This window comes from Balaenoptera musculus, chromosome 8, assembly GCF_009873245.2.
Source record: "Balaenoptera musculus isolate JJ_BM4_2016_0621 chromosome 8, mBalMus1.pri.v3, whole genome shotgun sequence".
Classification (NCBI taxonomy): Eukaryota; Metazoa; Chordata; class Mammalia; order Artiodactyla; family Balaenopteridae; genus Balaenoptera; species Balaenoptera musculus.
Window position 1 is genome coordinate 102851268 of NC_045792.1, and position 15815 is coordinate 102867082.

Here is a 15815-nt window from a genome sequence, read left to right on the forward strand (position 1 = left end):
GGCTCGTTTGTTTACGTGTTGTCTATGGTTGCTTTTTCACTACACCAGCAGAGTTGAATAGTTGCAGAGTTGACAGGTTACGACCTGTAAATCCCAGAACATTTACTGCTCTGGCCCTTTGCAGAAAAAGTTTGCTGACCCCTGATCTAGAAAATAGGGAGAAGAGTCTCCAGGGAAAGAGAAGAGAATGACAGCAAGGCCCCTTGAGCCCGGTTATTGGGTGAAGAGGAACCAAAGCGGGTGCACGCACTTCAAGCCCCGTGTCAAAGCCAAACCGTGATGATTCAGAGAGCTGGAGCCTGGGAAGGCGTGGCCCCACTCCTGCCCCGCCTCTCCTACAAAGCGATTGGTTGCGGAAGGGACTACAAACCGGTGCATCATGGGAGTGCCCCAGACCGCAGAGTTGCACGACGTGCGGGCTTTAGCTGGGCCTGAGCGTGAGGAACAGTGTTGACCCTGAACTACAACGCAGAGCATCTCGGGAGGCCTGCTCGAAGATCTGTGGGAAGCGACAGGACTCGGTGAGAGAACGGCGGTGCCAAACGGGCGACGGGGATGCTTAGACCAGGGCGGGGAGGCGGGCCCGTCGGGGTCGGCCCCGCCCCGCCTCCCCTGAGCCTCCGCCGGCCTTGGCGTGCTCTCCCGCAGGATGGGGCGAGTGGCCGCACCTGTCCACCGGATGCTGAGCGCCCATCCTTCCCCCCGAGCCCACCCATGCCCGGCTACGAGCTGCCCGTGGGCACGTGCGTGGACATGTGTCCGGCCGCTGAGCGCGCCCAGCGCGAAAAAGAGCGCCGCCTGCACCGCTTCGAGGTGGCGCCGGGGTGTCGCGGGCACAGGCCCCGAGCCGACCCGCAGCGCACAGTGAAGGAGTACAGCCGGCCGGCCGCCGGGAAGATCCGGCCCCCACCGAGTCTGCTGCGTCCGCCGTCCGTGCTGCTGGCCACCGTGCGCTACCTGGCCAGCGAGGTGGTGGAGCGCACCGACGCGTCCCGCGCGGAGGTAGCCAGCTTCGTGGCGGACCGCTTGCGCGCCGTGCGGCTGGACCTGGCCCTGCAGGGCGCGGGCGACGTCGAGGCGGCGTTGGTGCTGGAAGCGGCGCTGGCAGTGCTGCTGGCAGTGGTGGCGCGGCTCGGACCCAGCACAGCGCACGGGCCGGCGGACCCGATGTTGCTGCAGGCCCAGGTGCAGGAGGGCTTTGGTTCTCTGCGGCGCTGCTATGCGCTGGGCGCCGGGCCCCACCCCCGCCAGGCCACCTTCCAGAGCCTCTTTCTGCTCTATAACCTAGGTGAGTCGGGGTCCCCGCGATAGAACAAGGGGCAGGCGGCCCTCTGTGAGGACAGTGGAGGCCGGGAAAGGAAGGAGAAGCTTTAAAACCTCACCAGTAGCTCCCTTTCCATCCCTGCCTCCTAAATGTGTATCTCAGCCAATGCACAAGATGCACGGAGCCCCTACTTGGACCTTCTGGCCTGTCTCTTCCCATTTTTGGGTCTCAGTTTTCTCGTTACAAAAGTGGAGGGGATGGGGTTAGAATGGGACAGTTGACCTAGATAGTGGTTTTCAAGCTTTTTTTTAAACCTCCAGTTCAGTCAGTGTTACAAAGCAGCCAAGAACACATATGCTAACAAACGTATCTGAAACAAAAGGTTCAAGACTAGATCTTTTCTATGGATGGATGGTTCATTTTAATAAATTCTATTTAACTGTAATAAAATGCTGTTGACTTCACAACCCACTAATGGGTCAGAAGCCTCAGTTACAAAAAGTGACCCAAGTTTCCAGTGTCGTGATTCTCCTTGGAAGAGGAGCAGAGGCAGAATTTGAAAAAATAATCGCCTTACCAGGCGGACAGAGGAAGGTGTGGCAGAAGCAACTCCCAAACCTTGGGGCAGCTAGGGCAGTGGAGAAAGGACTGGGCTGGAAGTCAGAAAACTCAGATTTGGTTGGGTCAAGTTCTACTACATACAAACTCTAAGGCAGTCTGAGGCAAGTCATTAAATTATCTGGGCCTGTTTCCTTGGTAGACACTGCCTCACTTTATCATGAGGACCCAGACTATTTGAAGGGGTTCTGGAACCTCTGGCAACAAATTCTGATATGGCTTAGGAAGGGGCCAAGGGGGAAAGGGGGAGGGAGGGTGGGCTTGGCCTGGGGGAGGGGCGTGGCCAGACTGGGAGGTGGGGGTGGGGTGGGGAGTGAGGTAGGGTGATGAGCTCAGTGGAGGGCCCGAGGACGTGGCGTGGCTGAAGACCCGAGCAGGTGGGAGGGGAGATAGGGGGAGACCTAAGGGGATGGCACGGAAGGTGGGCCTGCTCCAGAAGGAATCAGCGTCCTCATTCAGGCTTCCCGCCCTCACAGGCTCGGTGGAGGCCCTTCACGAGATTCTGCAGCTGCCCACTGCCCTGCGTTCGTGCCCGGCCCTGCGCACTGCCCTGGCAGTCGACTCTGCCTTCCGCGAAGGCAACGCTGCACGCCTGTTTCGCCTGCTCCGGACCCTGCCCTACCTGCAGAGCTGCGCCGTGCAGTGCCATGTGGGCCGTGCCCGCCGGGGAGCCCTGGCCCGCCTCGCTCGTGCCCTGAGCACCCCCAAAGGCCAGACCTTGCCCCTGGGCTTCATGGTCCACCTGCTGGCCCTGGATGGGCCCAAGGAGGCACGGGACCTGTGCCAGGCCCATGGACTGCCCTTAGATGGACAGGAGAGAGTTGTGTTCCTGAGGGGTCGCTACACTGAGGAGGGGCTGCCACCTGCCGGGACCTGCCAAGTACTGGTGGGGAACAAGCTTGGAGGGCGTACCCTGGAAGAGGTGGTCACGGCAGAGGAGGAAGATGAGGCTGTGGACAGACCCAAGTCTGCGGCATGAGGAGGGCTGTGCAGTCTCCCACAGCCCCAGGACTGGGGCTGAAGCGCTCAGGTTTCTTTTTTCATGATTCCCACACAGTAAAAGGAACTCGTTGGGCATCCCTAGTGGCGCAGAGGTTAAGAATCCACCTGCCAACGCAGGGGACACGGGTTTGAGCCCTGGTCAGGGAAGATCCCACGTGCTACGGAACAACTAATCCCGTGCGCCACAACTACTGAGCCTGTGCTCTAGAGCCCGCGAGCCACAACTACTGAGCCCGAGCGCCACAACTACTGAAGCCTGTGCGCCTAGAGCCCATGCTCTGCAACAAGAGAAGCCACCGCAATGAGAAGCCCGCGCACCACCACGAAGAGTAGCCCCCGCTCGCCGCAACTAGAGAAAGCCTGCGCACAGCAACAAAGACCCAACGTGGCCAAAAATAAATAAATAAAATAAGTCTAAAAATAAATAAATAAATGAAAGGAACTTGTCTTGCAGGGACAACAGCTAGGCTCAATTTATTCGGGGAGGGCAGGGAGGAGTTGAGACATGCTAGGGGCGTGGGGGGAGAGGAACCCAAATTGGGCAATGCCCTATCCACCCTGGCCTCAGTTTCCCCACTGGTCGCTGAGGAGTAGCTCTGGTGGTCTCTGAGTTGACATCTAAGGTTGGCATTATGCGTCCCATCCTCACCCACCCACCACCAAGAGCAGTTGGTGGTTTTGCCATCCCCACCATCCCTATCTCCTGTTCACCCTCTGCCAACCAAGAGCCAGGAAGAGGGAAAGTTTCATCTGGGGCTTGTCACTCCCTTCAAGTGTCTGCACTGGTGGGGCCCTGAACTGTTGCCTCAGAAGTTTGAGAGGGTCCTGTGGTCGTGCCCTTTCCTAGCATCAGGAGAGACGGGGACACACTCAAAACTGGAGTGGGAGAGGGTTAGGATAAAGGGTGGGGGTGGGAGCTGAAGAATGAGGGCTAGGGTCAGAGGTCAGCCACAGGCCTCAGGGTGGCTGCTGCGCCCTCCAGGGCCACCACCAGGATGCTGAGCTGCCTCTTCACCTCAGCCCAGGCTGCAGAGCCGGGGCCTGTGTTCATGGCCTTGGAGCAGGCATTGGACAGGCCCGGGAACGTGGCTGCAGAGCCGGTGCGGGGTGCCCAGAGCACATGGCTAATGGGAGAAATGGGGGAGGATCAGGACCATTCAGGGACCAGGAGAGAGGGGAGCTTCAGCCTGGAAGAGCTCCTGTATACAGCTAGGCACAAAAGCCCCTCTCCACTGGGGGTGCGAAGAGATGTAGGTTCTAGTCCCAGGGTGACCTTCACCGATTTGCCTCCCATCCTTTGAGCCTGACTCTCCAACTGTCTCAAGGGACGGGGTTGTGCTCTAAAGGCCAGCAAAACTGACATTTTCCTCCCTCCGGCGGGTGCCCATTACCCAGCCTCATCTCACTGCACCTCCCAAGAGCTTCAGGAGAGGCTCACCTGTAGTAGCGTTCCTCTGGGAAGGCTCGCGAATTCAGGAAAGCCCGTTCCAAGAGCATCAGCTGGTCATTGAGCATCCGCACCTGCAGGGGGCTGGAGGTGACAGGGCCCTCTGGTCACCCTACAGCCAGCAGCCCAGCTGCCAGCCTGCATCCTGCCCTGGATGCCGCCCTCCCAGACACCTGCTTGCAGCCCTTGCTCACTCGGGGGTGCCCTTCTGCAGTGCTGATATGTGTTGGCCCAACACCGTGGCTGCCTCCTCAAACTTCTCCACTGCGGTCACCAGAGGTCCTGTGGGGAACAGCCAGCATCTTAGCCCTGGGGGTGCAGGGCTCCCCATGCCTCAGTGCTGGGGGGCTCCGTACCCAGGCTGATGTTGTGCTGCTCCAACAGGCCACCAAGGTCCTGCTGGGCAGCCTGCAGAAAGCTGCGGAGGGTCTCGCTGTAGTCACTGACATTAAGAGGCAGGAAGAGGCTGTCACTGAGCCGGAGAAGCACACTACCCGCGGTCTGGGCCACGGCCTGATGGCTGCTGAAACCTTGCAGGAAGGGCGACAAGGCCAGGGCTCAGTCTTCAGCCCATCCTCCTCCAGCCTCAGGATGCCCCTTGCCCTCGTCCTCACCAGGGTCCACAAACTTGTCCACGTAATCAAACGTGTCAAAGGCTGTGTGGTAGGTAGGGTAGATCCGGGCTGAGGTCTTGCTCTGGGGGAACAAGACCCAGAGGTGACAAGCTTGGGATGGGAAGTGGAAGGAAGTGTACAATGTAGAGACATTATTTCAATTCAATTGTCACCACATCTGTGAGGAAGGTTCTAGGATTCCTACTTTACAGAGGTGGAAGCAGGCTCAGAGAGGTTAAGTAACCTTCCTGACATCACACAGCTAATAAGTGGCAAAGCTGGGTCAGGTGCCAGTTTCCCGTTTCACATGAAGGAGAAGAACCTGGGGTTTGCAGTCAGACAAGAGGATTCAAATCCCAACTCCACCACTCAAGAGTGGTGTAGCCATGGAGGGGAGAAAGGGCCTTTTGGAGCATCAAACAGGGAGACAGGCTGGGCACTCTGCATCCCTTATCTCATTTTACCCTCAGACCACCCCTGTTTTATACTGTTATTTAATCTATTCTGAGATAAACATTTTAAGATCTCTGGAATCAGGATGCTTCTTACAGTCAGTGTCATCCTGCAACTAATTGACAGTGCATTTTTTCCCTCCTGAACAGTGCATATCATAACAGTGCATCTTATACTCAGTTGTATCTTAAATTTGATAAAATAACATAGATGAGGGTGAACATGCTCAAGAGAGGTAAAGAAACTTGGCTGAGGTAGCACAGCTACTGAGTGATGGAGCCGGATGCAGTTTGCACTGGAGCAGCCCAAAGGAGAGGAGGGGGCTGGTGGAGCAAGGAACCGGGCTGGGGGATGGAGGGGTGTCCGCTTACCCGGTCATAGGTGTAGGCGATGTCCATGGAGGAGATGCCCAGGAAGTGAATGAAGGGTGCGTAGTCGCTGCCCGCACCCAGAGTGCCCAGGCTGCGGGAAGGAAGATGGTCAGGCTGCAGGGCGCTGGGCCCGCTCACCAGCCCGGAGTCCCCATCCCGGCCCTGGGCTCACCTGGGGACCAGGCCGTACACCGGGCTGCTACGGTTGGAATATCGGATCCAGTTGTCATAGATGCTGAGGCTGCTGGGGCCTGGTGCGGGGATCTGAGCGGAGGGGGATCCAGTCTCGGGGCTGGCCCCTCCGCAGGCCCAACGACCAGGCTGGTCCTCCGCTCTGCCCACCCGAGTTTCCAGCCCACGCACAGTCCTGCGTGTCCTACAAGGCCCACCCCGCAGCCTCAGTCCCACCCCCAGCCCCTCTAATAAGTTACCAGCTCCAGCTCCGCCTACCCCGTGTAGCCCCGCCCCGCCCCGACCGTCCTCCTCCCGGCCCAGCTCCCAGCCCCTCCCATTTCCACCTGTTTGGTTGCAGAGAAGATGACGCTTTGGACCGGGGGCGTCCCCTGCGCCCTCAGGGTGGCATTGGCTGTGAGGGGATCCAAGAAAGACTCTATTCGGGCCCCGCCCTTTCGTTTCCCTCCTCCCCGAGTAAGCCCAGCCACCCCTCATACCAAACACCGAGATGTCCACGTTGATGTAGGCTACGGCGCGCTCCTGCAGCTTGCTGAAGAGCTCCTGCAGGTGGATGGGACCCCGTCAGCTCCGCGCTGCCCTGCCCCGGAAATCCCCTCGAGCGGCGAGCTGCGGGGCTCGCTCACCTCCGTGAACTCTGTGGAGCCGATGAGCCCAAACTCCTCTGCCCCCCAGCTCGCAAACACGATTGATCTTCGGGGACGCCAGGTGCCTGGGGAGGGGGATAAAGGGCTGGAGGGCAAGATCCCTCGGATCCTGGGGTGGCTTAGGGGGAAGGTTGGGGATGTGGAGGGGAGGGAGGGCTGGAATGGGCGGGGCACAGGAGACTGGAGGTAGGTCCTGGCACCTCCCTGGCCAAGCCTTCCCTGAGGCTCCATCCTCCTTTTACCAGCGCCCCTCCTCTGCTGTGAAACACCCCCCCAACATTGTCGCCAACACCGATCTGCCTCCGTCAGGTGGTCCCTTCTGCCAGAATGCCCTATCCCCCTCTTCTCTCTGGCTATGCTGATTAGAGGTCCCCCAACTCTCTCCTCCATGCATCCTATGCAAAACTCTCCCCTAATCGTCTTCACTTGGTGATGATACATTCACATTCTCCTTAGAGCGTTATCCATATTGAGCCAAATCCTTACAACACGTCGTGAGGGACAGACTATGACTGTCTCCATTGAGGAAACTGAGCCATAGAGAAGTTTAATGATTTGCCAGGATTACACAGCTGGTAGGCAGCAGAGCCAGGGTTCAAATCCAAGGCCTGGCTCCAGAGTCCAGGGGCTTAACCAATGCCCCACATTGCTTCTCATAGCCTCGCGCAGCCTGGCTTCCATCTCCAGTCTCTGTGCCCTCGCTGCTCTTGCCACAGGCCTCAGCCACCTCCCGGAAGCCTCCGAGGTCCTTGCTTGCCCCCTCACCTCCTTCAGACTCCCCCTCCCCCTCCATGGCACTATGGGCTCCTGGCTGTGCTCCCATCTCTGGATGCAACTCAGTCCCCTTTGATCATTCCTCATCTTTTTGTTTTAAACCAAAAATTTTTAAGTATAGGGACTTCCCTGGTGGCCCAGTGGTTAAGACTCCGTGCTTCTAATGCAGGGGGCCTGGGTTCGATACCTGGTCAGGGAACTAGATCCCGCATGCCGCAACTAAAAGATACTGCGTGCCACAACTAAGACCCGGTGCAGCCAAGTAAATAAAATTTAAAAAAAAATTTTTTTTAATTTTATTTATTTATTTTTGGCTGTGCTGTGTCTTCATTGCTGCGCACAGTCTTTCTCTAGTTGCAGCGAGCAGGGGCTACTCTTCGTTGCAGTGTGCAGGCTTCTCATTGAAGTGACTTCTCTTGCTGCAGAGCACGGGCTCTAGGTGCGCGGGCTCTAGAGCGCAGGCTCGATAGTTGTGGCGCACGGGCTTAGTTGCTCCGTGGCCTGTGGGATCCTCCCGGACCAGGGCTCCAACCTGTGTCCCCTGCATTGGCAGGCAGATTCTTAACCACTGTGCCACCAAGGAAGCCCTAAAAAATTCTTTTAAGTATAAAATGATACATGCTTGCAATGAAAAATTCCCATTTTTTTCTGCCAAAAATGCATAAGATGAATCTAATCAGACAAACCCAAATTGAGGGACAGTCAACAAATTAAATATCAGGATCATGAAAGAAAGAACAGCTAAGAAACTATTACAAACGACCCATGCAACTACTACATGTGCAACGTGTGATCCTGGATTGGTTCTTGGACCAGAAATTTCTTTTGCTCTAAAAGTTATTGGAACAGGGGCTTCCCTGGTGGTGCAGTGGTTAAGAATCCGCCTGCCGGGTTTCCCTGGTGGCGCAGTGGTTAAGAATCCGCCTGCCAATGCAGGGGTTCGAGCCCTGGTCCGGGAAGATCCCACATGCTGCAGAGCAACTAAGCCCGTGTGCCACAACTACTGAGCCTGCGCTCTAGAGCCCGCGAGCCACAACTACTGAGCCCACGTGCCACAATTACTGAAGCCCGTACACCTAGAGCCCTTGCTCCCCAACAAGAGAAGCCACCGCAATGAGAAGCCCGTGCACCGCAACGAAGAGTAGCCCCCGCTTGCCTCAACTAGACAAAGCCCGCGTGCAGCAACGAAGACCCAACGCAGCCAAAAGTAAATAAAATAAATTTATAAAAAAAAAAAAAAGAATCCTCCTGCCAATGCAGGGGACACAGGTTGGAGCCCTGGTCCGGGAGGATCCCACATGCTGCGGAGCAACTAAGCCTATGCGCCACGACTACTGATCCTGCGCTCTAGAGCCCGCGAGCCACAACTACTGAGCCCATGCACCACAACTACTGAAGCCCGCACGCGTAGAGCCCGTGCTCCGCAACAAGAGAAGCCACCGCAATGAGCAGCCCGCGCACCGCAACAAAGAGTAGCCCCCACTCACCGCAACTAGAGAAAGCCCACGCGCAGCAACGAAGACCCAGTGCAGCCAAAAAAGTAAAATTAAATAAATAAAGTACTTTGCCCATTTAAAAACAAATAAAACAAAAGTTTTCAGAACAATTGGCAAAACTGTTAACTTCCTGATTCTGAGCATTGCACTGTGGTTAGGAAAGAAAATGTCCTTATTTTTAGGAAATATACAGCTCTGCCACCTGGTCCAGCTGCTCCTTCCCACATGCTGTGCCCTCCACCTGGATCTCCACCCCTACCGCTCCCAGAACTGCCGCCTCCCTGAGCTCTGGCTTGCATCTGGAAAGCCTGGTAGATATTTTTCCTTATAGCACGTTTCACAGTTGTCATTGCAGCATGAACCCTGGTGTTCACTGGGGGATGTCCAGTGCCTAGAACTGGCCTGGCACATAGTAGCCATGGGGGACATATGTGTTGAGTTGACGGTTGTCCGTCAGCCCTGCCTCAACTGGGCTGAGACTCCCTGAGGGCAGAGCCTGGGCACTGCCTCGCTCGAGGCCACATCTGGCCTCGATTCATTGGAGGGGCCCAGGAAACCCTCAGAAGGTATTGCACAAGTTCCCTGTACCACACTGGGCTACTCGAGCGAGGCCAGGGCTGTTGTCCATGCATGTCTGCCCCCAGGGCCCTCAAGCTTCACCCAAGTGGGCACTGGAGAATGAGAGAGAGGAGGGGGGACAGGACGCCCAAAAGCTCAGGGAGGACTGGGCTGGAGGCGACCTCCTGGGGAGAGAGTCCCTGGACCAGGGGAGCAGGATCCGCTCACCCTTCTTCAGCAGAGTCCCCAGGACGCGGGAGAGCTCCAGGAGGACAGCAGTGCCACTGCTGGGGTCCACGGCCCCGTGAACCCAGCTGTCCCGGTGGTTTCCATACAGCACGTAGCGGTCTGGCGGGAGGAGCAGAGTCAGACACCCAAGAGGAGGAGCCAGGCTGGGCGGGGCAGCCAGGCTGGGCAGAGGGGGTGTGGTCAGGGGCGCTCAGAGCAGGGCCGGGTCCTGGGGGCGCAGGCAGCAGTGAGGAGGCGCTCACCAGGCTCCACGGCCCCGCGGATGATCCCCAGGACGTTGGAGGAGTTCCGCAGCTCCAGGCGGTTGTAGACACTCACGTTCACCTGGCTGGGGGAGTGTAGGGATGTTAGGAGTCTTCCCCTCCACCAATGTGGGAGAAACTGAGGCCCAGAGCAGGAAAGGGACCTGGCAAGGTCACTTGCCCAGAAATACTGGGAGAGACAGCGAGGCTAGAGCCCAGCTCTGCTGATTCCAATTCTCCTTTGTAGTCACTCACTTATTGGATACCTAGTGTATGCCAGTAGCGTACCAGGCTCTGGGCGATGACTGAGACAGACATGGACCCCACCCTCGTGGGGCCTCCCTCTCCTGAGGAGGCAGACCCCAAGGAAGTGAACAACTGCAGGCAGTGAAGGGGCTCGGGAGGATACTGACAGGTACCTGGTGGCAGGTGGGGAGGTTAGTGCGGGCCAGGAATGACAGAGCGTGGGGAAGGATGTTCCCATCAGCAGGAACAGCAAGTGCAGAGGCCCTGATGTGGGAAGGAGCTTGGTGTGTTCAAGAGAGGGGGCGGCTGGAGAATGGAGGTCCAAGATGAGGTGGGGGGGACCCCACAGGGCCTTGTGGGGCACGCAGCTGTTTCACAGGCTTCCCCAAAGACAAGACAGATATTCTGGAATCAGGGAGGGGTTGGGAGACAGGAGAAAGGGAAAGGCCAGGCCTTGAAGTGAGCAGAGAGGAAACCAGGGGCAAGGAAGCATAACAAGGGAAGAGAAGGGGAGCGTTGGGGGAGGAGGGGGCCCCATCTCACCTGCCTGCTGGGAAGATACCATCAGAACGGAAGCCGGGCCCCAGCTTGTAGTCACAGCCCAGGGCTCCCTGCCAGGCAGCCGGGGCTGAGGTTCCCTGGAGGTTGCTGGGGAGGAGGGGGAGGCCCATCAGAGCAAATATGGGTGCGGGGGTTGAAGTTTGGGGGCCACTGGAGAGTGGGCAGGAGACCCCAGGGCAAAAGCTCACCAGAGAAGGACTTCTGCATCCTTGAAGCCAATGGGCTGAGTGGGAATTGGGGGAAATCCTGAGGCATTGTCAGAGTCCAGGCGGAAGGAGGAGGGGTTGGCTGGAAGGTAAGGAGTCAGGGGGTCCCCAAAATACTCAAAGTAGGAGCCTCGCTCCACCCCCGAGGGAGGAAGTCCCCAGGAGTGCGGGAAGGTCTCGTTCGGCAAGCTTTTCCCGTCGTTGATATCTGCAGGGTCCGTGTACACCAGCACCCCAGCCACCCCATACTTGGCAGCATTCACAGCCTGCAGAAGGCAGAGGAGACTGTGTTTAGGGGAGGGGCGAGAAGGGGGCACATCTTGTTCCTCTTCCTCCCTCCCTCACTGTGGAAGCCAGGACAGATCTGTCTTCCCACCGGCAAGATGATACTTACACAAGTCATTTGTTGCCGTGCTGCTTGAGACAGCAAAAGACTGTTGAGCCTAGGCAATGGCTCATCAATCGGGTCATTAAATAAACTGAGGTACCCTACAGTGGAGTACTATGCAGCTGTATAAAAGAAGGAGGATGTGCTCCTAAACCCATGTTCATATGAGCCCTGTTCATAGTAGTCAAAAGGTGGAAACAACCCAACTGTCCATCACTGATGAATGGATAAGAAAAACCTAGTATATAATGTGCAAAGGAATATTACTCAGTCTTAAAAAGGAGTGAAGTTCTGATACATCAATGAACTTTGAAAACATTATGCTAAGTGAAATAAGCCAGACACAAAAGGACAAATATCACATGATTCCTCTTATGTGAGGTACCTAGATGAGGCAAATTCATAGAGACAGAAAGTCAAATAGAGGTTACCAGGGGCTGCAGAGGGAGAATAAGGGAGTTAGTGTTTAATGGGTACAGAGTTTCATTTGGAACCATGAAAGCATTCTGGAAATGGATAGTAGTGATGGTTGCACAATATTGTGAATATCCTTAATGCCATTGCATTGTACATTTTAAAAATGGTTAACCTGGTAAACTGGTAAAATATATGTTATATATATTTTAGGACAGTAAAAACAAAACAGTACATTAAAAAGAAAAAAAATCAAGGACAGAGTTTATGTACCAATTGAGAATGATCTCCAGGATGTATTAAGGTGAAAAAAGCATAGCTCAGAGCAGTATTGTATGCTACTTTTATATAAAAGGAGAAGTAAGTAAGAATATATCTTCATATGTTCTTCTTCCCAAAGAAACTCTGGATACATATCCCATAAACAAACAAACAAGCTACCTTTTGGGAGGATGGCATTATGAGAAAACTTTTTCACTCTGTACTTTTTTTTTTTTAAACTGGAAGTTTCATAATCTGTATAATTCCACCACGCCTGTTCCCCTTTCTTTTCTTCTCTTTTCTTTCCATTTTTTTACCTCCAGCTCTTATCATGGGCACATCTTTTATTTATGTATTTATTTTACTTCTTTTTAAATTGTGATAAAGTATGCATAACATGAAATTTACTATCTTAACCATTTTAAAGCATACAGTTCAGTGGCATTAAGTATATTCCTACTATTGTGCTACCATCACCTCCATTCACCTCCAGAACTCTCTTCATTTTGCAGATTTGAAACTCTGGACCCACTAAAGACTAACTCCCTAGTCCCTGCTCCCACTCTATACCTCTTTATATTTAAAATAAGTAAGTAAGTAAACATTTAAAAAAACACAGACATGTAACCCTCAGTCAAAATTTTGTGTTGAAAAGAAGCAAGTTGTTGAGGAGGGGACAGCAGGAGGGATTTAAGTCGAATGTTCAGAAGAACTACTTCACAGGAGGACTTAGACTTCCAGAATATCAAAGCTGAAAAATTTGCCCAATTCCTTTATTTCCCAAGGCTCAGGGAGGTTAGGGGAGATATCCAAGGTCACACAGCACCTAAGTGTTCTTTGGGCCAATCAATGGGCTAGAGCCTGGCTGGGCAGAGTGCCAAAGCAGGCCACCGGTGGGTGGAAGGAGTCCTTCACCCTCTCCTGCCCCGAGCCCAGGGCTGGCCTACCCCTCAGCCCTGCTCCATCCCCTTCCCCTGCACATCCTCCTGCCCACTGCCAGCCCCCCTCCCCACCCAGCCCCTTGCACTGGGGGCTGCTGCTTACCTTAGCCCTGCGCCCTACACCCCCATAGCGGGTCAGGACGATGCTATCTTGGAGTTTGATGCCCTGATGGTATAGCTCCATGAAGTCTTCTTCCGAGCCCCGGTTGGCATAGACGAGGAGGCCCTGTTCCCCAGAGAAGGTGACCCTTAGAGCCAGGCCCAGGAAAGAAGGGGAAAGGCTGAGTGGCAGGAGGAAGGATTTAGATTCTGTCCCCCAACCTCGCCTAGAGCTTATAAGCTCCCCAAGACAAAGTCACACCTGGTTTGCTCTGTGTCCAGGTACCCTGTATCAGGTCTGGCTTTGAGCAGGGCCCATTAGTGTTTGTTGAATGACTAAGTGATGGGCAAAAGGAGTCGTAGTGGAGTGTGGAAGCAAGTAAATTCTGGGTGGGGCTGAGCCCCAGTTGAGGCGCTTTTCTTCAACTGCCCCTGGGTCAGGATGGGAGCAGCTGGGGTAGGAGCCAGCGGGAGCTGGGCCATGGCAGCGGGGAGGGGGTGTCCCAGGCCCACCTGCGGGGTCCCGGGGGGAGCATAGGCAGCATACGGTGGCACCACATTGGGGTCCCCCTGCTCCCCAGTCAGGTTCTCTTCACTTCGTTGGGAGGAGAAGAGGATGTCCCCAGCAGGACCCACTGTGGAGAGAGGGCAGTGTCCGTGCTGGGCCCGGCAGCTCCCGCGGCCCACAGGCCTCCCCAGGCCAGAGCAGGACCTCACCAACATCCACACGGTTGGGCTGCTCCTGGCTGGGGAAGGACAGCAGCACTTCGTACTCAGAGGTCCCGGCTGAGTCCAGGCCCGACTCCGGGTCCTGCCAGCGCCGCAGTAGCAGCTGCACCAGCGCCTCATCCCGGGGGCTGGTGGCCAGGTGCGGCTCCTTGGAGAGTTCCCTGCAGGGTGGGCAGAGGGAGGGGTGGGCCCAGGGTCAGGGAGGAGCCTCTGGCAAACAGGAGGGGCACACGGGCAGGCCTCTCACCTAAGGTTCTCCCGGATCCTGTTGGCATCGAGCTGTCCCATGACAGCCTCAAGGATCTCCAGGTCCAGGTCCTGGGAGGCTGAGGCACTGGGAGCTGGCAGGTCAGTCCCCTTGGGGATGGCAAAGTGGCCCAGGATGATCCCCAGCCCCAAGAGGGCAGCGGCCCCCAGCACCCCTCCTAGCACCTTCACGCACTGCATCCTGCGGAGTCTTGGCCAGCTGCTGTGGCTCCTTATAGATGGGGTGTCAGGTCCAGTTAACCATTACCTAATAGGTGGCCCTGCCCTTTGGCCACTAGCTGGCAGGGAAAGTAAGGGAGTGTCCTGCAGGAAGGGCCAAGAGCGCTTCACATCCAGCTCGATTTCTGCAACATTCACTTGGAAGAGACCTCCAAGGGGCATCAAATCCATACGTGGACGCTGAGGCTTGGAGAGGGACAAAGTTTCACCCACGGTCTCCCAGTAGGAGAGGCCAAGGTAGGACTAGAACTCAGCCCCTGTCTCCAGAGCGGGGCTGGGCCTGCTGCCCACCATCCCTGCCCCTGTTTCCCTGGTGTCATTCCATCTCCAGCACATCCAGCCCTGGCTACTTGACTGGGTTTTAAGTTCAAATCCCATCCTTTGCTAGACGTAAGTTGTGTGACCTTAGGCAATTCACTTAACTTCTCTGAGCCTGTTTTCTTAGCTGTAAAATGGGATAATAGAACCTATTTCACAAAACTGTGGTGCTGTTTTCATTAAACAAGGCCACATCTGTAAAAATGTCTAGCGTGGTGTTGGGCCCGTAGTAGGAACTCAGTACATTTTAGCCACTCCTGCCTCATCTGACCCCTTAAAATGCTAAGCCTAGAGCTAAGGGAAGAAGAGGGACTCAGAAGAATTCTCTGTAACTATCCTGCAGGGGTTCCAGTTTATGGGAGGAAGTGGGACTCTTAGAAAAGGAGACTGGGGACTTCCCTGGTGGTGCAGTGGTTAAGAGTCCGCCTGCCAACACAGGGGACACGGGTTCTAGCCCTGGTCCAGGAAGGTCCCATATGCCACAGAGCAACTAAGCTTGCGAGCCCCCACTACTGAAGCCCGTGTGCCTAGAGCCCGTGCTCCGCAACAAGAGAAGCCACCGCAATGAGAAGCCCACGCACTGCAACAAAGAGTAGCCGCCACTCACTGCAACTAGAGAAAGCCCGCGTGCAGCCACAAAGACACAACGCAGCCAGAAAGTAAATTAAATTAAAAAAAAAAGAAAGGAAGACTGTTCTAGAGGACAGAGCCGGAGAAGCACACTTTCTTGACAAGCTGACCTCCATCCCCTGACCCTACCAGGAATCCATCCATCTATTCATCCATCCATCTATTCATTCATCCATCCATTCATTCATCCATCCATTCATTTATTCACTCCTTCACTCATACCTGAAAGCATCTTTCATTTATTCAGCCCTATGCCACATCCATGCCAGGCCCTGGGGAAGCCAAGGTGCCCAGGAACTCAAGTCTAGCAGGGGAGTCAGATAGGCTTTGGGTTCAACCATGTGGTAAGTGCCCCTATAGAGGGAGGACCGACATGCTCCCAGTGGAGAGAATGACAAATTCTGTCCAGAAGGGAACACTTGAGGGGAATCTTCCAAGGATGAGAAGGCATTCAGCACGCAGAGAAGGCAAGGGGCAGGCCATCCTTACAGATGGCCTAGCATGTATAAGGGCTGAGAGGGAGAGAGAGCCACCAAGTACTCGGTATAAGCCTCTTTCAGACTTCAGAGACAGCCAGGCCGGGCTGGGAAGGTCTCTGGGGCTCAAGTG

General features: G+C 55.5%; 2 protein-coding genes across 2 annotated transcripts; one reads left to right on the top strand and one right to left on the bottom strand.

The window, feature by feature from the left end:
- The first annotated feature begins 395 nt into the window (after positions 1–395).
- Positions 396–3088, top strand: SAC3D1 (SAC3 domain containing 1). The gene is made up of 2 exons (XM_036859144.1): positions 396–1288; positions 2359–3088. The coding sequence occupies exons 1-2, from the start codon at positions 556–558 to the stop codon at positions 2859–2861; spliced, it is 1236 nt and encodes a 411-aa protein (XP_036715039.1). The 5' UTR covers positions 396–555; the 3' UTR covers positions 2862–3088.
- A 255-nt stretch (positions 3089–3343) lies between these two features.
- NAALADL1 (N-acetylated alpha-linked acidic dipeptidase like 1) lies at positions 3344–14219 on the bottom strand. Its single transcript, XM_036859125.1, has 18 exons — positions 14020–14219; positions 13761–13933; positions 13557–13678; positions 13048–13170; positions 10923–11206; positions 10717–10821; positions 9928–10013; positions 9665–9784; positions 6588–6673; positions 6441–6504; positions 6288–6355; positions 5942–6033; positions 5770–5860; positions 4946–5027; positions 4688–4861; positions 4526–4613; positions 4323–4415; positions 3344–4008 (listed from the first exon to the last, which is right to left on the bottom strand). The coding sequence occupies exons 1-18, from the start codon at positions 14217–14219 to the stop codon at positions 3822–3824; spliced, it is 2238 nt and encodes a 745-aa protein (XP_036715020.1). The 3' UTR covers positions 3344–3821.
- Between the last annotated feature and the right edge of the window lie 1596 nt (positions 14220–15815).